This window comes from Crocodylus siamensis, chromosome 7 (assembly GCF_052110815.1).
Source record: "Crocodylus siamensis isolate JL-2025a chromosome 7, ASM5211081v1, whole genome shotgun sequence".
In the NCBI taxonomy this organism is placed as follows: domain Eukaryota; kingdom Metazoa; phylum Chordata; order Crocodylia; family Crocodylidae; genus Crocodylus; species Crocodylus siamensis.
In genome coordinates, this window is record NC_143401.1 from 92,499,399 (window position 1) to 92,526,946 (window position 27,548).

At 49.4% G+C, this 27,548-nt stretch overlaps 1 protein-coding gene across 1 annotated transcript in view; it reads left to right on the top strand.

Annotated features, from left to right (window-relative positions):
* Positions 1 to 1,639: 1,639 nt before the first annotated feature.
* XPNPEP1 (X-prolyl aminopeptidase 1) overlaps positions 1,640 to 27,548 on the top strand; it is a 40,053-nt gene continuing 14,144 nt past the window's right edge. The window contains exons 1-12 of the mRNA XM_090056902.1: positions 1,640 to 1,754; positions 3,302 to 3,400; positions 6,806 to 6,930; positions 12,047 to 12,110; positions 14,007 to 14,111; positions 14,530 to 14,622; positions 15,670 to 15,813; positions 16,284 to 16,379; positions 19,538 to 19,619; positions 21,089 to 21,299; positions 24,930 to 25,019; positions 27,177 to 27,227. Of these exons, the coding sequence (XP_089913028.1) occupies positions 6,814 to 6,930; positions 12,047 to 12,110; positions 14,007 to 14,111; positions 14,530 to 14,622; positions 15,670 to 15,813; positions 16,284 to 16,379; positions 19,538 to 19,619; positions 21,089 to 21,299; positions 24,930 to 25,019; positions 27,177 to 27,227 (1,053 nt within the window). The 5' untranslated portion in view covers positions 1,640 to 1,754; positions 3,302 to 3,400; positions 6,806 to 6,813. The remainder of the gene's footprint in view (positions 1,755 to 3,301; positions 3,401 to 6,805; positions 6,931 to 12,046; positions 12,111 to 14,006; positions 14,112 to 14,529; positions 14,623 to 15,669; positions 15,814 to 16,283; positions 16,380 to 19,537; positions 19,620 to 21,088; positions 21,300 to 24,929; positions 25,020 to 27,176; positions 27,228 to 27,548) is intronic.

Genomic DNA, 27,548 nt, shown 5'->3' on the forward strand with positions numbered 1-27,548 from the left:
GTGTCTGAGAGGCCTGGGCTGGATCCAGGGTGGGTGCACTTGTGCAGGTACCTGCCTTTGATTGCTGCTCCACCAAATGTTTAAAACCAACCGCTGGGCAGTGGCAGCTGCATTTCTGTTTAGGCACCAGTGAGAGCATCAACTGAATTAATGGCTCATTAAAAAAAAATGAGCTCATTAAAAAAAAAAATCTACTTAATGCCTTCCGAACTCTTTGCTCCCCAGGTTTTAAGGACCCGCTCTCCTTTTGAATGCTCCACTAATCAAGCCAGCCTTTCTTCTGCAATTCTGCTGTCTGTTAGCTGCTCCTGGTAGCTCCTATTTCACAGCCCGGCAGACTGTTTCTGACTCATTTCAATAAAGGTCTATTTGTTGTTGCTTCAATCTAAAGCTGAATCATACAGTCCTAGGCCCTTAGAGCATTAGCAGAGTTTCTAGGTTCTTTTTACCTGAAGAAAAGTGTATGTTGTGTTATATGTGATGATGCACCGCCCTTTCAAAATCCTAGATCAGTGGCTCCCAAGCTCTGACAGATTGCGCACCACCAATTTAAAACGATACAACCGTAAGCACCACCGGCACATTTTCCAGCTCATCCTTAAGTACGTGACAAACATTTGCTGGTGATCAAGTCATTATAATAAATCTGTTAACGCGTACCATTGACAGTTTGTCTGTGCACCGCTGGCGGTACCCGTACCACAGATTGGGAACCGCTGCCCTGGATCTGTCCGCGGAGGAGATGAGCTCAGCCGTCGCAATGTGGTGGCTGACTCAGCACAACGTGCAGCACAAGGATGGGGTTTATAGGTCCTCTGGGGCACTTCAAAACCCAAGCGTGAGATCCTGTGAAATCCAGGATGGCCCTGGAGGTTTGGGACTGATAGGCAGGGCCGAGTCACAGAGAAGTCAGGCTGCAAGGGGCCTGCAGAGGTCCAGCCCTATCCAAACCATCCCACACAACCATCATCTAAACTCTGCACGAGACTCCCGTCAACCCCGGCACAACACCGACCTAACGTCCGAACCTGTCACAGGTGAAGCAGGGGAACCACCGTAACCAATGCTCAATATAAAATGCTCAAGAGATGTGGGGTGGAGGGCCCTGCCTCCCTCCGCCCCTTACAGACAGGGGGTTTGCCTTGCTCTGCGTCAGCCTGACCAGGGGTAAAGTTCCTTCCTGACCCCAAATACGGTGATCGGTCTGACCCCGGGTGGAGGGGCAAGACCCCCAAGCCAGGAGCCTCCGCTCCGGTCCCGCAGGACAGGCACAGCCCAGGCAAGGTCCCCTGCCCAGGAGGGGTCCCCAGCTGCTTGATCTGGAAACCCCTGAGGGCACGGTGGTCCGAACCCAACGAGTGGCCGGGAAGGACCCCGGCCGCGGGACGCGGACCCCAGATCTACAGCAGGGAGAAACCGAATTCCCAGCCCTCCTAGGGGCATCTCCACCCCCGGTAGCCGAGCCCCTGCCCCCAGGTCGCTTCGCCCAGTCCTGCTGCTCCGAGCTCCCCCTCCCACCCCTCTACACGCCCCCAGATCTGCCCCCTCCCACTTCCCGCCCCAGTCCCTCCCTCCCTCCCACTCACAACCCCCCCCGCCCAGTCCCCGGATCTCCCGGCGAGCGCTGAGGCGCGGGCCGGGTCCCTCTGACGTCACGGGGAGGGCCGGCGCGTGACGTCACGGCCGCGCCGGCTCCGCCCGGCCCACGTGGGCGGAGGCGGCTGCGCGCGCAGGAAGGCGGTGGGCGCGCGCAGGTGAGGGCGCGGGGCCGGGCCGGGCCCAGCATCCCCCGGCCGGCGGAGCCGAGGCCGGGCAGGTGCTGGAGCCCGCCCGGGCCCGGGCAGCCTGGGCGGCAGCGGCGTGGGCAGGGCGCGGGCCAGGCCAGCAGCTGCTGTCACCCGCCCTTGCCGGGCCGGGCCGGGCCGGGCCGGCGGAGGCCGCCTCCTCCCTTGAGCCCATCGCAGCCGGGGGCCGCGGGCAGGGCGAGTGGTGGCATCGCTCTCCTTTTTCCTTGGCGGCCGTTGGGCCTCGGCAGAGCCGCTCCCCCGCGGGCCCGGCCCCCGGGGGGGAAATGGCCGGAGGGCGGCCGGGCCGCGTCGCGCCACGCGTTACATCGCGGTCGGATACGGCGGGAGCAAGAGCGAGAAAGTTTGCAAGTCGCGCTCGTTTCATCTTCCCTGCCCGCTCAAGGCGGGCTGTGCTCTCGCTGCTGTAAGAGGACTGTTGAGCACTGGCTTTCCATTTTGCAGATGGGAAAACCGAGGCAGCGTTGCAGGAACGCACCCAAGGCAGTTCAGCTGTCAGGATTAAAATGTCCCCAGCTCCTCTTTCCAGGGACCTCTGCCTTGAAGGTTGACCGGCAGGTGTTTCTGTGTACATACCGCTTTCTATAACACACATACTATGCCACATTTTAGCTCCCGCTCTGTCCCAGCTGTAATATCAGCCACTGCACTGACTTCTAAATTGGTGAGAGGGGGCTGTGAATTTGTCTTTAATGCATGACTCCTAAAACAGGACACTTCTAAAACAGCCCCAAATGTGATGGACATTCTCAAAAGTGACTTTGGATTTTGGTTTTCAGAGGTCACATGCTCTTTACTGTCTGAAGCACAAGCTGTCCAAATTTTTTTCCCTCCAAGATGTTTGTCTGTCTAAAATGAGGTATGTCAAAGGGAAAGCCACGTTGAACGACTTCCAGGGAGGAACAGCCTCTGGTCTAATGTTCTTCTGCCCAGAAACTCTCTGCGTATAGTTAAGCTTTCAGTACAAGCTCACAAAGACAGTTTAAATAAGACTCGGGAAAAATAAAGGTGAAATCCACTGCAGTGCATAGAGTATCAAATTGTCAAGCATGTAATTAAAAGGGATGTGAGTCCGTTTGATGCTTGCATCTGAGAAATGAGCAAACACCATACTGGATACTAGGAAGTCTTGGGGAAATCTAGTCCTGACTGCTGAATGGCCTTGGGTGTGTTACTTCAACACTGCCTCAGTTTTCCCATCTGCAAAATGGAAAAATAGTACTCTTCAGTAGGAACCTTACAGCAGTGAAGAGTATAACATGCCTTGAATGTGCAAAGCTACATATGAGTGGTGAAGATTAAATGACCCTGACTTGTTGGATGAATGCTCTGTCATTGACACCACATGCAATTGCACACCATGGGACACAGGGTATCAGTAATTCACACAGTCCGGCGTAACATGAGTGGCTTTGCAGCCTCTTATGGTTGGCTAAGGAAGTTTTATGGTGGCCAAAGTCTGCTAAACTTTTAATTTTTGCCCTTTGCTTTCTCAGGCACCAGTGAGCTTAATAAGGCAGAGCAAAGGGCTGGATGGTATTTGTGCAATCAAAGGCAAGACGAATCCAGGCTTGGGGAAAGACGACAGAGGGCAGGTAATGTGGGCTCTGGTTATTTGATGGCTTTGAAAATGTCAAGACAGAGGTATCTTACATCTTGCACTAGCCAGACAATTACTTTAATTTTGGTATTGCTTGGTTCTAATCACTGAGTGAGCAAATAATGACAGAGAAGCTATTTTAACTTTGTCTGGGGCTATAATTACCGCAGAGGGGAAAGGTCAGCTTTGCTCTTAAAAGCACAGGAATACCAAACAAAGTGACCACCCAAAGATCAGGGGGAAAAATACTCTTGTACTAGAGCAGCGGTTCTCAACCTTTTAAGACCCAAAGAACCCCTTGATAGACTCGGGACACCCCCCTGGGAAACACCAGCTCTTTGCTTTCGGTTGTTTTTTTGACTACTGAAAAGTAACAGAGCCATTGTTGTGTTGCAAAGAGCGCAGGAAGAGCAGCAGAGGCCAGACTGTTTTTGATACTCTGGATTCCTGTTGGAAATCTGTGGGTTTATCTTCTGAATCCCGAGCAGGCATGTGCACACATAAGGGTGCTAATATTGTGTGGTACCTCGCGACATCCTTGAAAGGATTATACAGCACCTCAGGGCCATGTGGCCCCGGGTGAGAATCGCCGCAGGGGAGACTGACAGAATTGGACAGGGATCCTTTAGCCTGGTCATTTATTGAGGAGGTCAGTCTTTCAGTAGGGTGCTGTTTAGTTTTTTTTTCTTCATCCCATCCCTCCCTCTTGCTTCCTTCTTGTTCCTTACTTATCTGATCCACATTCCCCACAACAGGTTGGGTACATCCTAGGGAAAGGAGGCCCCGTCCAGAAAAACAACTGGCCTCCTTTGGTTGCTCCTTCTTTCTCATGTCCCTGCTTCAGCAGGGAGTGTCAGTGATTAGCTCATTGCACAGAAGGGAAAAAAGTAAAGCACGGTCTCAGGTAGCATGCAGAGGTATGTGCCCCCAGAAGCCTGCCTGGAGACGACTCTAGTGTGACCTCCTTGCTCTGGGGAGTCGACAGGATTTTTGCCTTTGCTGTTGCTGGGGCTAGATTTCACCTGTGGCATAGCAGCACGTGTTCTGCTTCGGTCTTGTCCTGTCTTGTACTCTCAAAATCCACATTTTTAAAGAAAACTGAAGCTTGAAGGCAGGCAGCACCTTACTGTGCTCCTGCTGCTTGGGGCTGTTGTTTAAGATACGTGGATTGGTGCTTAGATCTGTTCTTGACTATTTTACAGCTTTTTTGTCTGATCATGGACAAGTCCCTTCATCCCCCTGTGCCTGTGTAATATTTCATGCCTCCCATGCTCTTGTCTTTCTACATAAACTGTGCTTTTAATATGCACTCTTCCCAGGGACTGGTACACACCTCCCCGCTTGTAGTAGGGACTTCCCTTTGCTACTGCAGCCCAAAATATATATACATAGTAAGGGTCTGGGGCTATTAAAATAGTTCACGGGTAGCAAAAAATGATGACGCAAGTGCTAATTGATCACATTTTTTGTCCACTCAGTCTATGTGGGCATGAATCATTAGGAAACACAAATGATTGCATTTTTCTGCCCTATATAATGATCTAAACTAGTGGGGGCCATCCTTTTTGGCAGGTGTGCTATGAATTAGCTTGCACCCTGCCTGAGTGACTCTAGTATCCTTCCTCAGCCCTATCTGCTGCTCTGCAGTCCGCTCGCCGCCCTGTATTCCCTTCCTGATCTGCTGCTCTGCTTTCTGCCTCGTCTGCTGCTGCGCTGCCTGTCACCTCCCCAATCTGCCTTGTGCCACAAACACAGGCTGCCCTTGCCACTTACGCCACAGGTTGGCCACTCCGATCTAAACATGATAATACAATGTCTAACATGGCGTGCCCACCAGCTGGTCTCTGAACCATGCTCTGGGAAACTCGAGGACGAAATCCTATCTTCTTTAAGAATGATTAGATTAGATAAAGCCATTGAAAGTACCCTGTAGAGAGCTGTGCTGCATTGGTCCTGCAGAGAAACACTGGGTCAACCAAGAGGAGATAGAGATGGAAGAGGCCGATGAAGAAGTCTGAGAGACGCGCAGTGTCTTGGTCTCTAAGGCGTAGTACCGTTCTCATCAAGTGATCTGACTTGCATAAAATGTATCACCTTATAATTTCTGCATCAGGCCCATAATATTCATGCTCATCACCGGCTTCCCTGGCATCTCCTGTGCCAGAAAGGTCTGGGGTTCACATTGTAAAGAGCTGTTGAAGATTATTGGATGGTAAATCTTGTTTTTAAAAGATCCATCCTTGGAGGTTTTTAAGGCTTGACTCAACAAAGCCTTGGCTGGAATGATCTAATTTGGGATGGACCTGCTTTAAGCAGGGAGTTGGACTAGATGTGACCTCCTGAGGTGCCTTCCAGTCCTAATTTTCTGTGAAGGCAGAGAGTAGATTATGAAAAGCTACAGTGGGTGTATTGATGGATAAGGTGTCTATTTAATGGTCTTTGCCTTCATCTGTATCTTGATTGGGACTGTTAAGATATCCTTTTTCCCTCCCCTCCCACTTGAGATGCTGCCTAGCAGCTACCCGTGTTCAGATTAAGGAAAGACTATGCAGGACACTCTCTGTCCGGCTTCCTGGACAAGGTTGTAGGACAGTTCCTCCCACTGCTGGGCTGTGCTCCTGGCTGCTGTATAAACGACATGAAAAATAACATGCAAGTGGTGTATAAAAATCCCCAGAGGATGGTTCTTGTCTGCATCCAGAGAGAATGTCTGGCTGTTTTGTCTAACATAATCCAGAAATCCACCCACGCATCTATGGAAAATCACTACTGGGGCTCTCACACAGGCTTTAAAAACTGCATCTTGAACTGATCCATTTGGGTGCAGAAACCAGAAAAGGGACAGGGCAGATCAGAGCTGGCACTATTTTTGCAGGGCAAGGCAAGTTGAGGACTTTTCTGCCTACGTGATGACCATGGGTAGAGATGTCATGATCAACAATGGAGCTTGAACCAGAAACCTTCAACACCAAGTGCCCAGGCCTCTATCAGATGAGCTAAGAGTGAGCATTTCCTTTGGTAGGAGAAAGCACTCAGCTGGCTGGTTGCTGGTGCTGGCTACTGGAAGGTGTGGAGATATCACACTAGGATATTATTACACAGTCACACCAATATATTATGCAATCATCCATACGAGTCACTCACTGATATGGGAAAGCTTTGCACCGGGGTCTGCATGATCTGACCTTAAAGGGTTAAGCCCAAACTCTTGTCCTTAAAATGAATCAGGTGAAATGAGACATGGCAGGGAGCTGGAATCCAGAAGTCGTATGGGATGATCCTTCTGTGGTGGACATCCAAGGGAGCTTTACTTCTGACTTGAGTGGGAATATAATCAGGCCCTTTACAAGCAGACAGTGCTGGAGAAGTGTTACGATACTGCCTCTAATTTGTATTGCAGGTAGGAAGATGAGTTCAAAGGTTACTACAGAGCTGCTGAAGCAGCTGTGCCAGGTGATGAGGAGCTCAAAGCATATCACAGAGCCCATCCAGGCCTACATCGTCCCTTCAGGAGATGCCCACCAGGTATGGACAGCAGAGTCGTGGCGATTCGGTCTAGCTGAAATGTAAAAGCCTGTAGATGGTCCTGGTTCTGATTTCTTTTGCTTGCTTTAATCATTCCAGTATAAAAGCCTGGATGAGCTGGGGAGCAGTGTTGAGGGCTGTTGTAGAGATGGTTTGGGGAGGTTTCTTCTGTGTTTATTATTTTGTAGAAACTCAGTGCTGGTGGTTCTGCCAGTAACTCTTGGGCAAAGTTTCTCTGGGACTGTCGAAAGGACGGCGTGCCAAAGCACTGGCTCTTCCCATCCTGGCCCTTGGAGTATGGCTTCTAGTTTCACAGAGTCTTTACAGATCTCACATGGAGGAGCTTTGGAGATGACCCTAGGGCAGTGCTTCCCAGACGTTTCCTCAGCATGGCCCCTCACTCCCAACTCGCTTCCCCTCCCAGGTGCCCCTCACTCCCAGCCCCCTGGCCCTGCTGGTGCCCCTCACTCCCAATCCGCAGCCCAGGGCCAGGACCTGCAGCCCCTGCCCCCACACTGCAGCAGTGCCTGAGTCCCAGCTGAGGCTGGAGTGCAGAGCCTGGCTCCCAGCCCCACCGCCCCTGTCCCTTCCCCCACTGGTGGCATGGCCAGAGTGGACCCGCAGGGGTGAGGAGGATGTGGGATGCCCACTGTGGGCTTGGGGCTTCCTTCTCTGTTGCTCTTCCCCTGGGCCTCTGCAGCCCAGTGGGAAGGACATGGCATGGGAGAGAGCACCATCCCACAACCCCATCTGCTGCTGTTGTGACCCCATTTGGGATCATGACCCATGGCTTGGGAACTGCTACCCTAGGGAGCAGGTCCCATGCCTCTTGTATCTTCAGATCTGGGCCCCTGTCCCTCCAGCTGTCCTCCTCTCTGTACCAAGTGCAGGAGGTCATCTCAGGGCTTCTGTCTTGGGAGTTTAATCATTGTGGTTGTCATGATGCTTGGGTGTCTCCTGCACTTAAGGCTGCCGTGGTGAATGGTAGGGATTTAGACCAGCACAACTTCAAACTGTTGACCCCTTTCTCACTGTCTCCATAGGCTCTCCTCCATTTTCAGAGTCTGTGTTACAGGAGTGTTTTATCCCTCCATCATTTGAGATCTGAAAGGGCCCAATTTCCTCTTGACTAGGCTCCAAGATTGTCCCTTAACATCTCTGCAAATGCATGTCAAAAGCTCCTGAATCTGTGTGCTTGGCATGCAAGTACTGTACAGACGTGGACACAGAGTGTAAAGCAGCTTGAACTGGGCCCTGGGAACACGGTAATAACATATTCCCTTTGAAGAGACTGGCCTGGCAGCTGGGTGCAGTAGGTGAAGGGTTCCCCTGCTGCTAGTCAGCACGCTTGTGCGTCAAGCTCCGTCTTCGCCCACACGTAACTCTGGGCTCATTTGGTGAAAGTTTAAATGTGGTCACGTATGTGAAGGGGTGCCTCCTGCAGGGCTCCTTTCCCTCTCCCCCACCCCCATATTGGTGTTTCCGACAGCGAATGCAGTAATGCAAGGAACCCCATGGTTTCACGCCCTGCTGGGCCATTTGTTCAGGTTTCTGTACAGAACAAAATAGTGTGGAAAGAAGTGATTGATGAAAGCTGCTTGTTATGTGGCCTTTTGGTTTGTGTCTAGGAGGTCTCCTCTGCTGTGAGAGCTGCCCCATTTCCAGCCGCTGTACCAGGAGAGAGCTGCAGGCTCCTGATAGATTGTGTTGAGCTGCAGTTTCCAGGAGTTCAGCTTAGGGTGAACCTTAAAACCCTTCTCCTGTGGTGTGTGATGTATCCCCAGCTCCCTTTCTTAGTGCGTTGTGGCATCGTCTGCATTTTACCATCCAGAACATTGCAGCACACCTCCTATTAAAACCTTAATCTGATTCATGAGCTTCTCACATTTACTTGGTGTGAGGAACCGAGTTGGCCTCTCTCAGAAGCTCTGACTTCCCTGACACTGCCCTGGAATTTAGGACCATTTTAGCCAGCGCTGGATCTTGGCTGCACCATTCACTTTGATTTTGGACCCCAAAGCCATAGCATAGCTCTAAATTGGTGGTAGGAGATCGGAGGGAATAGTCAGCATCTTTGTGAACCAGCTTGTTAAGTGGGGGAGATGCCGGGTGACCACCCATTGAAGTCCATGAGACGACTCCCATAGATTGGACATTGGGTCAGAAAGGTCAAAGGTCTGTCCTGAGCCAATACTGCCAGTGTGCCGGTGGGGGTGAGGCACTCCAGTTTCTCAGCCCATGGCACAAAAGAGAGGGCTGAGGTTCTTCTAGGAACCAAAGGAAGTAGGTGCCAGTCTCCCACAGTACACACAGTTCATTTTAGTTCTTTTGACAATCCCAGTCTAGCTGTTAGTCATAGACCTGGCAGGAGTATTTCTGATGAATGGTAAAACCAGACAGAAATGGGTTTTGAGAGACTGCAACTGTTCGCAGAATTGGCTTGAATTCAGCAAACTGTTGTGGCTGGAACATAATGGAGGGAAGCTTTGATAACACGGGGACAGTTTGTTTCAGCTGTTTGGAAGTGAGAGATTTCATTTAGGAATCTTGTTTTGAACATTTTTTCAGATAAAACTTTTTGATTTTTTTGGTATTGAAAAGGCATTATTTCTTTAAAAATTGGCCTAAATTAAAAAAAAAAAAAGAAAAGAAGAAAGTGTTGAAAAGGGTTAAAGAATTTGGAAGTGAAATAAAACATTTCATTTTTGGATTGAACAAAATGTTGGGGGGTTGAACCAAAATTAAATTCCTCATTTTCCTCCCCATTTCATCAAACAGTTTTTTTAAACGTGTACATCTCTCTGACCAAACCAAATATTTTTCCTGTTTTTTTCTTTTTTCCAGTTTGGTAAGGATCTTGAGAAACCCATGTTTTGCCATGTTGCATTTGTCAGGATATGTATCGTGACACCGACTGTAGTGGTAATAGCTTGATAGACCCATGTCGTTCAAAGTGAACCTGGGGTTTGTATTTCCTTGAAGCTGGGGGCTGTTCCAGTTGGATATGTCAGGGGTGTTGTGGAAGGAGGTTATCCATTGAGTTGGGTTTGGATGGGTGATTTTGGCCCGGGCTCCACCATGACTCGATTCACTCCCACCCCAACACTGCTGTCGTCCTGTCTTTGACCATCCTGTCAGGCTGGTCTTCCACAACTAGTAACCACTGCACCATAATCGGGGTGGATAGAAGTGCCCTCTGCTCAGCATGGCATGCAGTTTTCCACACCCTGCCCTGACCTATTCTGGCTTTCACAGTGGTGTTGACCTTGCTGCAGTGAGCATGGATCCATCCCCAAGGTATGCGGTAGGGTTTGCTTTAAATAGTCCTGGGTCAGGGTCAGTCCGGAGGGTACAGTGGACTGTTCCGACTGCTGTGCTGCATTGGAGCTAGAAGCCACCGCACCTGCTACTGGACAGCAAATCCAGCAGATTTCACTGCTGTAGGGCCTGACCTTGCACATGTTCACTCACGTGAGTGATCCCTTTGACTTCAAAGCGGTTACTCAATGCAGAGTGCCCTCTGGATGTGGTGCTGCCAGGATGGGGCCATTGCTTTCCCTCAGGGCACGTTGCTGGCTGACAGGAACGCAGCAGATGTGGTGGGGGGCAGCCGTGAAGGGCCTGATCGGGGTAGGGGTGAGTATGAGGTTCAGGGAAGCCACAAGTGGAGCTCCCATCATCTGGCTGGCTTTGGTGGGCAGCAGCTCCACACGGTGCTTGGCATTTACAGGTGCACAGTGTTGGCTTTAGCAGGCATTGCAGTTATCACACAAGTGACGGAAAGACACTGCTAAATCAGGAGCCTTCTGAGCCCTCTTCCTGCCCCATCGCTTTTCCCAAGCTCTTTAGTTTTCAATAGCTTGTGTTTGAAACTTAGAAAAAGGTTTCTGGAGAATAAACGTCCTGGCGGATTCTGAGCGGGTGCGCTGGCAGCTGCACCAGCCGGGTGCTGTTCTCCCCCTCTGCCACGTGCACCGGGAGCCGGACCAAATGGAGAGTCAGGCCCCTGATGTTTAACCTCATGGTGTCTTCTGCTCTGTTTGTGGCCGTTCAGTGCTGCAGAAGAATTGGGAAGAGAGAGGATGGTTCTCCTTTGCTCCTTTTGCAGACTCTTGCAGGGGGATCTTTGCAGCTACTTCGAACCGGGGACGAGAGCTCCAGCCTCGGTGCTGCTGGCTAGGACTAAGCTGCTTGTTTGAATGGGGCAGGTTAATTAAAAACAAGTTGAGCCATGCTGACCTGTGATTGTACAGGATCCCAATCCAGGATGTGCTGGCTGGTTCCAAGAGCAATCAGTTTTCCCTTTTCATTTTGGCAGCAGGCTCTGGACTCTGGGTATTTCGACCTCCTCAGCTGTTTTAGTTCTTCAGGGATTTTTGCTGTGCGTGCAAAAAAAAGTGCCCATGCCTGCCAACCGTGGTGTCAACCTTTGATCTAGCCTCAAGTTTCCCTTCTCTTCCCCAACCCCTTCCTGCACACCTTGCTTCACATAGGGAATCACCTGTGCAGTGATAATAATCAGTACCTTTGATTAGTACTGGCTTGGGCTGGATGTGAACAGGGGACAAAAAGGTGAGAGGATTGATGTCTTGCCCTAAGGGCTTAAAAGCTTTCTGGCCCAACACCCTGACGGTTTCCTTTTAATGTCATTGTTTTACGGGGAGGGAGAGATTTCAAGTGCTTCTTGTATGCTCCAACTAGAGGGACATCAATGAACGGAGCCAAGTTTAAAGCTTTAATGCAGTGTGTACTCTCGCCTCCTGAGATCAAGGAGCGCTTGTGTGTGCTTTTCCTCTCCCACTGAAGCTTCAAAGGCAGGAGCTGTTTGTTGCCAAAAGAGGAGGCTGGCTACGAAATAAACATCTGCAAACACTGAAGCACATCAGTGTTTATAGACAGTTGTGGGAGAAAAGGGCTGGGGGGTTGAAAACGAAATCACCAGATATCAATATAAAATAATTGTGCATCATTCAGTGTCCTGCAGGAGGGAGCCTGGGGTGAAACATGTTTCTATCTCTCAGTCGAACCCTTTCAGAGAGAAATGGAGCTGATCAAAGTCATTCTCATCTGCCGATATTTTTTTGGACACTAATTACTGCATCTCTCATTTTTCCAGAGCGAGTACATTGCGCCCTGTGACTGCCGGCGGGCATTTATCTCTGGATTTGATGGCTCTGCAGGTACTGAAACTCTGTAGTTATTTGAATCCACGTTCCCCCTTGTGCAGAAGCAAGTCTAATGCACAGCTCGTACGCAGGGTGGAAAGACAAACCTAACCAACATGTTGGGACATTTCCCTTCCCATTTTGGCATCTGCAAAATTACAAGTTGGCCACCAGCTGGAATGACGTAATATCAGTGCTTTCATAAAAGGTTGAACCCTGAGTGAACCTCGTATGAAGGCAAGTCCTGCTAACTCTTCCACGGGGTGCTTATGCCTCGCATGTATTTCTTCTCGCTTGAACAGATTTCACATTCGCAGTCAGAGCTAGGATCGAGGGTAAACAAGGCGTGCGAGACCCTTCCAGTCTCCTCCCAATGAGGCGAGTGCCAGAAGTATTGAGTTGGGAAATGGAGCTGTTGGAAAGAGTTTGCTTATCTTCCAGGAGGACAGGATGTTCTCTTGGCCGAGGCACGGGACAGGAAGTCGGAGGATCTGGGCTCTGTCCTCTGCAACATACTTGCTGTGTGTGATTGTTGGCAAGTCCCTTAACCTCCTCACACCTCTTTTTTTTCCCCAGCCATAATTTGGCCCTAACCAATAACACTGACTTAGCGTGCAGTGTTGTGAGGCTTCCTTCATTAATTTCTGTCGAGCACATTTAGCTCCTTGCGAGGACAGTGCTAAGGATACAGAGCAGCAGGGTGGTACCTGTATAAAACAATCCCCCCCCCCCGTTACTTCATACATTGTGGGTGGCTTCCTCACATCCTTCCTTTCTCTGCTTTGAATCCTCTCCTTGTATTTGGAAATGCTTTGTTCCTGCCTCTAGGACCTGATGTTTCCGGCTTGGTCTGTCCTGGGCTCAGACAGCATGTGCTGAATGAAAGCTTTTATTTTAAAATGGTTCAGGCTCAAGCAGCTTAAAAAGGCTTTGGTGAGCTTAGATGGGGCTTTGAAGTTGTCCTCCAGCAAGTTCTATTTGTAAGAGAGAAAATAGCCACTTGTAGGGCTGGGCCTAGGACTCGGGAGACTTGGGTTCAAATCCTACCTCTGCCACAGATTTCCTTTATAACCTTGGTCAAGCCTCTTAACATCTTTGCCCTTGATCTAACAAGTGATATAAACACATGCTCTCACTGAAGCATGTGAATGATCCCATTGACTTCAGTTCCTGTTTCTTTGGTACCTTGTGATATTATCCATGCCACCACAGCTTTGCACCCTAAAGTGAAGTTAATCTTACTTCCTTTCTTCCACTCTGTCTTGTTTACTGGGACAGGGACTGCCCCCATCATGTGTTAGTGTTGAGCTTCAGTCTCTTGGGCCCAACCTGTTGCCCGGTCACAGTAATTCTGGAAAGAGGGATTTGGTTCATTCACACTGGGCACATCTGCACGGGACTTTTACTGTGGACCTGACTAGCTCCTCAGTAAAGTGTCAGCGTCTACAGATGAGGTGCTATTAGGCCGCAGTAAACTAATTAACTCTGCTGTAGGCTAGTACTGCCCAACACAAGTGCTATCCTACGGTGAAATTATTTACTGTGTTGCAGTGCATGTGTAGAAGCTCACTCTCATACCCTAGCCAGCCACTCTGCAGCATGTTGAGCCAGGTCAGAGTAGCCCTGGGTTGGCAGGCTACTGGGTTGGCATGGCTGGGCTGGGCTTAAGCCAAACCAGTCTGAAGGGGCTGGAAAGATATGTTCAGCCCCCTGCTGTAGACTGTCCGATGCAGGACTCTAAAGGGGTTTGCAGCTTAATTGGATGCAACAGTCCATGTTCCTATTAGTACGGTGTTAGACCTGTGAATGAGGTACCAAAACACATTAGTCTGTGCCTGCCTGGATTCTGATAACAAGAAACATTCCCTTTTCCTTGCTCCCCATTATACTGCTGTTATACTCCCCACCCAGGTACTGCCATTATAACCGAGCAGAATGCAGCCATGTGGACGGATGGACGCTACTTTCTGCAGGCAGCCAGTCAAATGGACAACAACTGGACTCTCATGAAGATGGGTGAGTGGGAGTCCATGCTATTGATGCACATTGCGAGCTATGTGGAGAGCCTGTACAGTCTGGCTAGTGGATGCCAGAGCATATGAGGGCACTCATGCCAGTCTAGTGCCCTTCACAGCATTAGAGTTTCTTTCAAAAGGGAGATGGCAGGAATAGGGTTGTGTATCTGCAGGAGATGCCACATGCATATCATAAAATCACAGAAAATGAGGGTTGGAAGGGACCTCAGGAGGTTATGTAGTCCAACCCTCTGCTGAAAGCAGGACCAGGCCCAACCCGATCATTCTAGGCATATCTTCGCATGTGCTTGAAACTGTGACTTTGCTGTTGGCATGGGCTGTATTGGAAAGGTCCATAGACACCACCGCTGCATCCTTCTCTCTTTGAATGCTATTTAAACCCTCCTTCTCTCCTTTAGGGGTGAAGGATACTCCTTCTCAGGAGGACTGGCTAGTGAGTGTGCTCCCAGAGGGCTCCAGAGTTGGAGTGGACCCTTTCATCATATCAGCTGGTAAGTTCATGCGCTTCCTTCTAGCTTGGGGGAATTAGATTCTGCTTACTTGAAGATTCCTAGCAGTTTTAGGAGGACGGAGGATCCATCCTTATTTCCCAGGTTCAGTGTATGTGATGAAACTGTTAAAAGCTGCTGCATTCCAGTTCAGAGGTGACTGTGTAATAGACAGTCACCTATTACATGGCCACCGCTGTGTAGTAGGTGTGGTTGACCCAGGGACAATCAGTTACTGTATGCATCAGGTTCTGGCTAATATTTGCTTGAAGGTATCATGCATCACTAGGTCCCCAAAGAGGTACATCAGCATGCTACAAAATAAACCTTCAGGTTTTCTAGGATCCTGTCAGTAGCTGCAATGGCTGCATCTTGCTGGAGCGTGGAATAAATTGTACACAGCAGGATTGCATAAGGAGACAAAGGCTTTGCGTGGCTTCCTGGTCACGCCTACCTAATCCCAGTCATAAGGTCAGAGGTGCAGGACCTGGGCACAGGTATACCCAAGACCTTCATAAGAGGCAGAGTCAATAGCCACCTTCCTCCTGGCATTTGCAGTCTTTCTGGCATGCATGTCTTGTCTATGCTGCATGAACCAGCATCTGGTCCCTAGGTTAGAAAATTCATTTTTCACTGAACCTTCAGGGTCTGCCTGTCAGTCTAGTCCTTGTGTGGCTAGAGTATGTGGGTGTCTAGGATATATGCTATATCCCATAAAAATGTGGGCCCCAGCCATATTTTTTGAGATGATGAAATTATTTCATTGACGCCACTGTTTGTGCATTGGGCCTGTGGGGAGATTGGGCGTCAGGAGTCTAGTGTATGTAGTTGCTTCCAGCCTCCAAAGGCTGGGTCCAGGGAGGTCAGCGGAGGTCCTAAAACCTCCAAGGATGGAGATCTCGTTGTCTTCTTACGTGCTTTGGGAGAGGAAAAGCAAGCCAAAGGGAAGGAGAAAGCTCAGACTTTTCCAGCTTCCCCTCACAAAGAGGGGACATTAGCATTTCACTGTTTGCCTTTGTAGTCAGCTCTGAACTCTCTCCCCTTTGGCAGATCAGTGGAAGAGGATGTCCAAAGTCTTGAGAAGTGCTGGCCACACTCTCGTGCCAGTCTCAGAGAACCTCATTGATGTGGTCTGGGTAGATCGCCCTCAGCGACCTTGCAAACCTCTGATCACCCTGGGTCTCAGTTACACAGGTCAGTGGGATCAAACCTTGGGCTGGATTCTCTTTCAATCCTTTCTTTGTCCTCTCTTTCCCCATTAAAATGACGTGAGAAGTTTGACAACAGCCCAGAAAAGTCTGATTAAATTAAGGATCTAACAAGACTCCATTTATTCTCTTCCAGGTTTTCTGAAAACCAGAAACAAGTTTTTGGAGTCTGGAGTCCATAGAGCTGGGTGCATTAAAAATATGTCTTTGGGAAAAGGGAACACTTAGTTTGAGACCCAGCTGTGTCCATAAAGGAAGGGGAAGGGGAAGGGGAAGGGGAAGGGGAAGGGGAACAGGTCAACAATAGGTTGTTTGGCTCTGCTGAAATTCTGGGCTTTTTTTACCTTGCATCGTGGCTGTTCCCTGCTGTTTTTATTCCTAGTAATAGAGGAACTGTAGCACATGCAGTTAAAGAACAAACCTCTCCTCAGACAGCGTCTGTTGTGTATTTTGCAGGGGTGGGCTGGAAAGAGAAGATCACAATTCTGCGCCTGAAGATGGCTGAGAGAAAGGTCCCATGGCTTGTGGTTACAGCCTTGGATGAAGTAGCATGCAAGTATCCCACCTGCCTGGGTTGTTAGCTATCCGTATCTGTCTCTTGTACAACATAACTCTCCCTCACGGCTGGGACAGGAGAGAGGGAGCCAGTGCCAAGAGGTGGAGATTATGCCAGGGGTTTGCGTGTTGTGTGTTGATTAACTTGTATCAGATGCAGCTGTGAGACGGGCATAAGTGGTGAGCATTCATTTCCAGGGGCCCAGCAGTTTGCTCTCACTCATGGTGATGTAAATTCAGAGGAGTTGGGAGCAGATCTTGGCTCTGTGTCTGCAGCAAATCACTACACTTGAAACACAGCCCAGGAGACAAGGGAAAGGGAGGTCGTGTATTAAACCCAGGCAGCTTGAGGAAGGAACTGACTGATGAGATATTCTAGCCATAAAATATCCTGTAGTCCTCGCCACCTTTCCCTCACTACCTCCAGAACAAGGCAGCTGTTTTAAACTCTTGAAGCCTTTCCAGCTAGGGGTGCCATTACCGCAGCAAAGCTGTTGGTGTCGCTTTGCTCACAAGGTGTCACCGGCAGCATGAGTCTCTCAGGCTAGTGTACATGCACATGCTTTCCACAAGGCTCTTGGTGGCTTTCACATGTGCTGAAACTAGGCCCCAGCTCTCTCTCTTCAGTGTGCAGACTCCTGTAACATGACCCAGTGGGTCCATTGCTAGTCCCCACTTCATAGGATTACAGACAATGGGGGTGGGAAGGGACCTCAGGAGGTCACATCTAGTCCAACCCCCTGCTCCAAGCAAGACCGTCTCCAACTAGATCATCCCAGCCAAGGCTTGGTCTACCCTGGTCTTAAAAACCTCCAGGGATGGAGAGTCCACCACCTCTCTGGGTAACCTTGTTCCAGTGCTTTACTATCCTCCCAGTGAGACAGTTTTTCCTAATATCTAACAAACTTCCCTTGCTGCAACTTGAGACCGTTGCTCATTGTCCTGTCACCTGCCCCCACTGAGAACAGTCCAGCTCCATCCTCTTTGCAACCCCCCTGCAGGGAGTTGAAGGCTGCTATTCAATCCTCCCTCAGTCTTCTCTTCTCTGGACTAAATAAGCCCAGTTCCTTCAGCCTTTCCTCGTACATCATGTGCCTCAGCCCCCAAACCCTTTTTGTTGTCCTCCATTGGAATCCGTCCAATTTGCCTACATCCTTTCTGTAGTGGGGGGCCTAAAACTGGACACAGGACTCCAGCTGCGGCCTCAGCAGTGCTGAATGGAGGAGAAGAATCACCTCCCTCCATCTACTGGCAATGTTCCTACTAATGCAGCACAGCATGCCATTAGCCTCCTTCTCAAGTGCACACTTATGGCTCATACTCAGCTTATTGTCCACTGCAACCCCAGGTCCTTTTCTGCAGGACTTTGTACTTCTCCTTATTGAACCTCATGAGATTTCTTTTGGTCCAGTCCTCCAGTTTGTCTAGGTACCTCTGAACCCTAGCTCTGCCCTCCAGCATTTCTCCTCCTCTGCAGACTTGGTGAGGGTGCACGTCTGCCTCTGGGTTAGACTGAGTGCAAGTGGGGACAAAGCACTGACCAAGCACCAGCAGGAGCTTCCCCATGGGTCATGGGTTCCTAGTGTACCCAGCACTTTGTTATCCTATTTTGGCCTCTATCCCAAGCCTCAGAGGTCCGCTGGACTGGTGAGAGCAACGCCAGAACAGGCCTGAGGAGACTATAATTGCTGCCTAATGAGCAAGCATAATATCTCTGAACCCCAGACTGAGCCTAGAATACACCCTGGTGGAGACACCTGTGTCCTGCTGTTGCCTTGTCAGGACCATACCTGAGGAAGAGCAACAAGAGCGGTGCTCAGCAGCGCTAGCATTGTTTGAGCTTTGTGTGCTTCATGCTTCGTGTGTTTGACATGCTGTGTCATGAGCAGCACGTGCTTGGGAGTACAAATGACCCTAACAAATTTTCAGTTCCACTGTAGAAACAACACACCTGATACTGCTGCTGCAGTCACAAGTACGGTCAGTGCAACGCGTATGCATTTCTATAAGTAAGCCCGGGGCCTCCTGTGTTGAAGGGGAAATGCATTTGATAGCAGCGAATGCGACCCTAGGGAGCCCTCAGTTAGCAGAGAATGGCTTCTTTCCTTCGATATTTACACTGCTTTCCAGTTAAAGCAGGGACATATCCCAGCTCTCAGGTGGTTACAGCCTCTACGTGGCAAGGGTTGACCATGAAGAAGGGGGTTTGGGAAAGACTAATAGTAGCATACAGAGAGATCATAGGAGACACTTATTTCCAGGTGCTGATCTCGTTCCCTCTTCCCTTCCCATGTTTGAACCCATATATTTAGCCATTGCATTTTGTAATTTTCAAAACTGGGACAGCTTTTGCAGGTGAGGGGGTGACGCTGAAGAGGACACCAACACTTCCTCACTGTATGGGGACCTTCATTTGGCTTAGCAGGCACATAACTTCCCCTTCAGCATAGAGGTCTGTGGGGGTCTGCTTCTTTTGGGTTACCTGTTCTCTCCCGGGGACAGAAGCAATATACTGTTTTTGATGCGACTGAAATCACACAGCCTTCAGGGTGCCGTGCCAGCCTAGCATTTAGGAGATACAAATGCTGTTCCTTATCCCCTAGTGAACATTTCCAAAAGGGGACTGACCCCTCCTAGTCAGAGGGCTCAACATGACTTCCGGAGTTGCTGAATACCCAGCTTCTCACCTGTGGCTGAAGGTGAACAGCGGTTTTGAAAATCAAAGCCGCCCAGGGTCTGAAATTCAGGGTACCCAAAGCAAAGGCCACTTTGGAGTATTAGGGCATTTGCTTTCTCCTGTACCAAAAATGCTGTCTGCTAGAAGTACCTTCTTGGCTAGGTGGGTTTAGCATAGGAGTTTTTCATGGACACTTCGTAGCCTGCTTGCCCCTGTGGTATGCCAGATATTTGCAAACTAGTCCCTGTCTTTAGAGGTGGGTATGAGATCTGTTAGCTTGGTAGCTATGGCTCCAGTGCCATCTTGCGGTGAAAGTCCGTTACTTCCAATAAAGCAATAAGGATTGCAGGCACTGGAGCCTGGCTTTAATGCACTGTCAGTTTGCATTAAACCTCAGTCTGTTTTTTTTTTTTTTCCTTTAATACTGTTGATCTTAAACATGAAGACAGGGCTATAATTATGGGCTCTCTCCTTCTAGGGCTGTTCAATCTCCGAGGCTCCGATGTTGAATACAATCCCGTATTTTTTGCTTATGCCATCATAGGAATTAACAGCATCAGGTATTTGTGTTTGCCCCTTCCTTATCTCGTCTAATTGTTGCCTGAGGATCCAAGCCCGTTTTCTCCCCAAACCTGGTTCTGGCATTGTGTGCGTCTCTTTAAATTGCCTTTGCAATGCCCCTCCCTAGCATTTTTTATCTCACTGCAGCAGGAGAATGAGTGGGTCAGGGAGATTTGATTATGTTCTTGTCTGTGCAGCTGGCTGGGTGATCCAGGGCAAAATGCTTTTGTCTCTTTGTGCTGCACTTTCTCCATCTGTAAAAACAGGACTATGCAAAGCCCTTTCTGATCTTTGTGGTGTCCAGAGCATTTGCCCCAGGTACAGATGCAAGAGAACTTATTCCCCTGGGGCAATTCCAGGAGGTGATTCACCAGAGTCATGTAAAAACCGCAGCAGCAAAAGATGTCCAGGGGTTTGAGCACTGACCTGCGCCCCGATCCTGTTCCTTGCAACAGGCTTCATGGCTGATTCTGGGATTGTTAGAATACATCACACTGCCTGCCAAATGTGCGTGGTCTAATGCAGAGGCTGGCAACCTTCAACAAGCCACAGGCCAGAACAACCAGATTCCAGTCCAACATAGGCTGGTGGCTTCTGCATTTGTGGGGCTTCACCTGTGCCCCCAGATCCTGGGAGCTGTGCCTGTACCAGCACCACTGCCATGTCTCCCTGCTCCCTGGCTGCAGCGCAGGCATAGCTTCCAGCCCATGGAGAGCTGCAGTGGGGCTGGGCATCTACAAATGGCATCTGCACCGCTGCAACTTCTCCCTGATCTCCCCCAACCCTGGCTGCATTGCAGGCACAGCTGGAAGCTGTCTGGCTTTGGCATAGCTGCTTGCTAGCTAGCCTCGTTGTGGGCATGGGCAAGGGCAATGCCCTCCAGCTCAGCAGGCTCCACGAGCTGTACGTTGCTGACCCCTGGTCTAATGCTTAGCACCCGGCCCCGGGGGTTCTGTTCATAACTGCAGTGTAGTGCTACAGGGGTGGCCAACCTGCAGCATGGGCACCACAAGTGGCTCAGGCAGTTTCTGTGTGGGGCGCATGGCAGATTGGGGAATGGCACAGAAAGCAGAGCAGCAGATCAGGCATGGAGCACAAGGCAGGGGGCAGAAAGGAGGACAGCAGGTTGGGCTGGGGAAGAGGATCAGAGTGGCTCTTAGGGTGGGTGTGGGGCTAATTTATAGCACACCTTCCAAAAAAGCAGCCCCCCACTGTTGTACTGTATGTATGTTTTGCGACTCAGTGTCCGTTTGCAAAACAGAGGACATGTACCTCCTGGGGGAGGGCTGAGGCTGTATTTCAGAGTGAGGTGCAAAGTGCTTGGAGGTCAGATGGCCTGAAGTACTACTTTTTATCAGTAAAAGCCTTTTCTCTCCACTAAATGTCACCAGCACAGCAGGATTCCCCTGCAACTCTCCCTTCCCATCTCACTGGCACTCATGTGCTCCCTCCCGATATATTCCTGCAGGCTGTTTATCGATGGCGACCGCATGACAGACCCGGCTGTGAGGAAGCATCTGCAGCTCGATTCCACCTTGGAGCCTGAGTTTAAAATTCAGGTGTTGCCATATGAGTCGATCCTGACAGAGCTGCAGGCCATCTGCACGGGTCTCTCTCCCAAGGAGAAAGTGTGGCTTAGCGACAAAGCCAGCTATGCCCTGACCGAGGCCATTCCCAAGGTTTGTGTGTCCTGGCAAGGGAGGAAGACCCCTCCTTGAAATTCAGTCCTACAGCAAGTGGTTTTAATTAAGGCACCTGCTCTTGCCTTCCCCTCAGCACCAAGCGAGGGCTGCAGGTCTTGTTTCCTACAGGAGAGCAGCTTTGAAGACGGTGCCAAGCTAACAGAGGGCTGCTTAATGCTGAGTTTGCTGTCACTGGAGCAGGCCTTGCAGCTTGTTAAGCCGATTTACCCGAAGAATTGTCAGATTAAGACAAAACAAGCATACTGTGGGCGGAGGGGTGGGGTGATCTGGGTGAGGTAAGGTCACTGCACTTGCAGCTTGAGAAGAGTGCACATGCAGACAAGAAATAGGAGCAGCTTTATTTAGTGTGCCTTAAAAGTCGGCAGTGGATTGATTCTCCTTCTGTGTTACAAGTTTATAGCATAGGGGCAAAAAGTACAGGGCCTGACAGATATTCAACAGGGGCAATATCTGAGTGAGGCAGGACTTGTCTTCACGCAGTGAGGAATTTCACAGAGCAGCTGGCTGCATGAAATAGCTGGTTGCCCTTGCAGTGGGTGAGCCGGTCTGCTTTCTGACACTTTTAAACTCCGAATTGCTTTAATCCTCCCATGTGTAGTAGTGCTTGGACCAATCCCTTCTGGGATTCCTGAAGCCCTTTTTTCATAGGTTCTCTTGTCCCACTATGGAAAATCATAGTCTTCCTCAAACACAACCTGCTTATTGAAGAAAAGGGCTGCACCCACAGCCAGACAGACTTCCACATAGCTTGAGTTCCAGCTGTATTTTGGCCCTGTTTACCAGGGACCCCACCTTGTCTTTGTGGCATGCCACACAGACACATCTAGTGAAAGATACTGCAAGGTAGCATAGTGCTCTCAAGTGTTATTGCTGGTGGCAAGGTCTTCTGGGTTATTTCTAGATTGGGAGCACTGTCAATTAGGGTGGTACTGGGAGGGCCAGGTGCAGTTGCAATGCTCCCAGAGGGGGCAGTGGTTGCATCCTCTGTTAGTTCAGTGGACCTGAGTTGACTTTGCCCATGTGTCTTAATGACCCAAGCTCTTTGTGTCACGAGGTTAAGGCCCAGACTCTGTTAGGCTGGTAAGTGGTGCCCAGTGGGTGCATTTGGCGTGCATTACTCATTGGACAAAAAGGGTAGATAGTGGTGGCACCTTGCCTATGAGGGCAGTGCCCACAACTCTGAGACATAGCCAGGCTCCCTCTCCCTTGCAGCTGTCCTTGCCAACCAGTGGGCTGTCTTCAACAGAGAGTGGAGGGTGCTCTGGCCCTGCCTAGCCTTTGTGGCCACCCACTGCCCTGGTAGGCAGGAGGGATGGGTTCAAACCCCCTCTAGGCTGAGGAGGGAGGCCTAGAATTTGGGTCTCCCACTTCCTGGGGAAGTGGCTTAACCACTGAGGCGGGAAAGGATCACCACAGAGCTCAAGTGGCTGGAATGGATCCCTTCTGAGCCTGCTTGGAAGGACAAGATGAATTGTGAACCTAAAATCTGTGTAACTAAAAGTTGGCCATATGTAGCCTACCTGCCTGCCGAAAAGGGGAGCTGCATTTGTACCTGCATAGGGGCACAGCACTTAGCACTCAAATCCTGTTGACAGGATTGGGCCTGAAACATGCAAAAAGGGTCGATGCCCCTTCTCATGCAAAAAGTCCGTGGGTTTTTATGAACTAGGTAGGTTTTACATCGTCTGAAAGATGCATCCTCCAAGCAGTAGAGGCTCTTAATGTCTCCCCACGTTGCATGCATCTAGACAGACTCCAGTTTGTCCAGTTACACGTGCTGGTCAGTCTGGCTGGGGGAGCCAGAAAGGTGTGTTGTTTTTCTCTGAGTAACAATGACATTCGATAATATAGAACAGCAATTTCTTTCCTCTTCCCACTGGGGCAGATGGATATACTGAATAGGATCCTGTGCCCTGTGCCTTTCTGCCAGCTCTTAAGAGATATGCACGCACTTTGCCTTATATCGTGTGTAAGCCAGGTAAAAGCTCCCTGTCCCTCCGCCCAGTTAAACATGCCACCCCAGCAGTGTTGGAGACATTGCTTGGTTCCTGTTGGCTTCTGAGCTAGGAAATCATTGCCAAGTGCTGATGTGCTCTATGACAGCCCGCAGTTACTAGGTTTGCTTGCTGGGGGAAGAAGGACAAAGGGGCTGGAGCTGCAGCTGAGTAAATCAATGCACTTTTGTTTTCTTCACCAAATGCTCAGCCAGGTTAGTTGAATGCAGAGTGCCTGGTCCTCAGCTGATGTGAATTGTCAGAGCCTAGTGGAAGTAGGGCCATGGCCATGTATGAAGCCGAGACTCTGGCTCCTGGGAGGAAATGCTGGTATTTTATATTTTATATTACATCAGTTTTGTAAGGCTCCAGCTACACCCCATGCTAGACAGGCTGTATATACATAATGAGTGATAATCTTTGCCTTGAAGAGCCCTAAATAGACAAAGGATAGGAGGCGGCGAAAAGAAATGAAGTGATTTGCCCAACATCAGACTAAAGGTAGTCTTGCTCCCTGTCCTGTGTTCAGGTCACTGCCTCTGTGCCAGTTTATATCAGCTGAGCATATGGCTTAAAGCAGGGATGCTAGTCCTTGGCCCATCAGCCCGTTCTGGCCTGTGGAGCTGTTCTCAAGCCTGCTGGGCTCCCCACAGGTCCAAAATTTGGGGACATGGCAGAAGTGGCAGTGTTAATTGGTGCCAAATTTCTGGACCTGGGGAACACTGGTGGACTGGTTATTGTGGACGTGAGTGCTAGGGTGGGTATGCAGGACTGAGGTGGCAGTGAACCAGATCCTGGCATGTGAGGCTGGGCCAAGGCACGTGGGCCCCTTCCGCACTAGGGATCTGGCTCATGGACTAACCTGTACCGCTCATCTGGCCTCTGGAGCTGAAAGGTTGGGCACTGCCGGCACAGAGTGTTTTAAAGGCTGCTGATATGCTGCTTGGGATACCATAGGGATCTTGATCACACTTCATCCAAGCCATATACCAGTATTGGCAAGAGGCCTGTGTATCCTGTAACAGACCTTACAAACTCTTCAGCATAAGTAGACTCTTAACAGAAGAGAAATAGGCCCTGACTGTGCAGAGAGGCCAGACCCCAGTTGGAGATTGATACCAACGGGGAACCGCCTGCAGACAAGCTAGGGCTCCTGGACAGTCTTTACTTAAACTCTGGGTGTAACATCCCTCAGGCCAGCAGAGGAGTGAGCAAAACAGAGCTTTGTCATGCTTCCTTCTTCCTGGTCCTACTTACAACACATCCCTTCTTGCCATTTTGCTGGGAGTAGCTGGTCTAAGAGATGATAGCACCATTTCTGTCAGTTTTCTATGCTAGTTCTGCACCAGGAGAATCCTTCACTCTCTGCCTGCCATGGTTGTCCCAAGAGCAGCACAAGGTTTTCGGTATGGTACATGACTGAATTTTAGTTCCTTCTTTGAGTGATGATGAAACCATTTCTTCCCTGTATACCATGCAGAGCTTAGCCAACTCAACCTAAGACAAAGTTGTTAGTTGAAGGGTATTGTAGAAGAACAAATAGTGACTGTTCTAAAAACAAAGATATTAAATTGTCAAGAGATGAGTTGTAATTCCTGTCTGTCTGCTCTAGGTTCACCGATACCTCACCCCGTATACACCTATCTGCCTGGGAAAAGCTGTGAAGAATGAGGCAGAAACAGCAGGCATGAGAAGAGCACATGTAAGTGAAACTGAGATCCTATCTTGCTACATCCGGCATCCTTATACAGCTGCAGATAGTATTTTGCTTTCAGACCTGGGGTTGTGTTTCCAGTGGATGTAATTCACTGTGAATTTGAGAGCCACTCAGGATTTGGATGGCCCGCTGGAATATTTTTCTCTTTCCTCACCTTTTGTCAGGTGTCTACCACCATCAGTGGAGGTTTTCTGCTCAGTTACTCAATGCACCCTTAAAGCTGTGGATGGCATGTGTAGTAGTGCTACTTAGTGCCCTTGTGCTGTTTGGGAACTACCTCGTGTTCAACATAGTGCTGCTGACTGTGAGCCCTTGGGTGGACACCATATCTGAACAGGTCTTAGTCCAGTGGGTCCCAGGTCCCAGTCAGGCCTTTCCTCCATTGGCATTGCATCTGTTACCCCTTTACAGACATGTCCTAATAATGCCATGGCACAGAGAATAAAGAACCAAAAGAATCCCTTCCAAACAATCATAAAAACTCCTCTGACCAAGCCAGTTTCTAGCGGTTAGTTATTTTGGTTGTCATGATTTTTGGGTGGCCAACTTGACACCCTAAACTGGGACTGATCTTTTTGAAAGGGCAGCATTCCCAGCCCGAGAAAAGTCAGGCTCAGGTTGGGCCACCAAAATTATCTGTCACTTTTGACAATCTTGCCTCTTCTTTCCTTCCTTCTCCATATCCTTCAAGCATCCATTTTCTTCAGAAAGGATGTGGACAAATTAGAGAGGGCAACAATAATGATTGGGGGCTGGGGCACATGCCTTGGGAGGAGAGACAGAGGGAACTGGGCTGGTTTAGTCTGGAGAAAAGAAGACTGAAGGGGGATTGAACAGCAGCCTTCAACTCCCTGCAGGGAGGTTTCAAAGAGGATGGAGCTGGGCTGTTCTCGGTGGGGGCAGATGGTGGGACAAGGAGCAACGGGCTGAAGTTGCAGCAAGGGAAGTTTAGGTTGGATATTAGGAAAAACGCCCAGTAGGAGGGTAGTAAAGCACTGGAACAGGTTACCTAGAGAAGTTGTGGACTCTCTATCCCCAGAGGTTTTTAAGACCTGGCTAGACAGCCTTGTCTGGGATGATTTAGTTGGGGCCGGTCTTGCTTGGAACAGGGGGTTGGACTGGATGTGACCTCCTGAGGTCCTTTCCAAGCTTTGTTTTCTATGATTCTATGATACTGTTTCTGGGCTTTCAGTCCCCAAGCTCGGAGCCGTTCTGGATGGACATTGAGCATCTGTGCATGTTTTATGATTCCCATCTAATCTTTGGCTTATGGCTGTGTCTACACCATGACAGCTGCTTCCTCAGAATTGGTACATCTGCTGCACACACTGACAGGGAGCCAGCCTGACCCACAGCCTTCATGGCTATTTCACATTTGCAGACTGCAAATTCAATTAAAGCCTTTGAAGACCTGGTCCATGAAGGTGCCGAGAGGGGTGGAGCTCTCTCAACACCCACCTCAAAGTAGCGTGCGTCAGGAGATGTGATACATTAGGTGCCTTGTGATTAATGCATATGTAGACATGTGAATTGGCTACATCATGAAGGTACAGAGTGTTATTTAGTTCAGATTCCAGATGCAGATATTCTTGGATCAATCTTTTCTACCTTTGACCCATTCCCAGGGTGTTGCAGAGACTCTGCAAAAACCATAGGCACATAAATGGGAGGAAAAATCAGACCTAATGAAATATTTAAACCAGCTGTAGAAGGCGCTGAGACCAAAATCAGCTAGGCCTATCTTTGCCAGTGAGTCCCTTGGTCAGTCTTGGGCACACCACTTCATCTCTCTGAGCCTCAGTTTACCCCTCAGAGAAGTCAGGCCCTCTTACAAAAGACACATTGGGAGGTGTTGGCATCAGGCTTGCACTTGGCAATCCCTGGTGAGCTACAGCTCCTCTGCAAACCTTTATTAACATTTATTTTATTGATCTGGTACATTTCCAGTGCTGACATTAATCACAGAAGTTAGAGACCGGAAAGACCTCTTAGATCAACTAGCTCATCTCCCTGCCACTGTACCTAGTGTTCATATCTAATTGCCTTGCATAAAAAAAGACTGTCTCCATTGAAGCTTTATAAATCTTACATGAACTCAATTACTTCTCTTTTTTTTTTTTTACTTTACCCATTTTAATATAGATTAAAGATGCTGTTGCCCTGTGTGAGCTCTTTAACTGGTTGGAGAAGGAGGTACAGTATTAATCTCTCATTTTTTAACTTGGGGATTTTATTGCATAATAAAATTCTTCATTAGCATAAACTTGCAAGTAGTCCTGAATATTCTTTAGCGCGCTTAAAACTGTTGTTCTCTGGTAGGTTTTGTGGTTCCTGTTTTCCACCGTCTGATGTTGTGAGTTTGTGTCTGGTTTCCAGGCAAGGCTGGAGAAATTTTTAAAACAGGCTGGCTTTTATCTGACGTGGTCAAAAGGCAGAGCCATCTAACCCTAATACAATGTGCAATGTTACAGGGCCATTCTCAGAATAGCCCCTGGTGTTCGGTGAGTTCAGTTA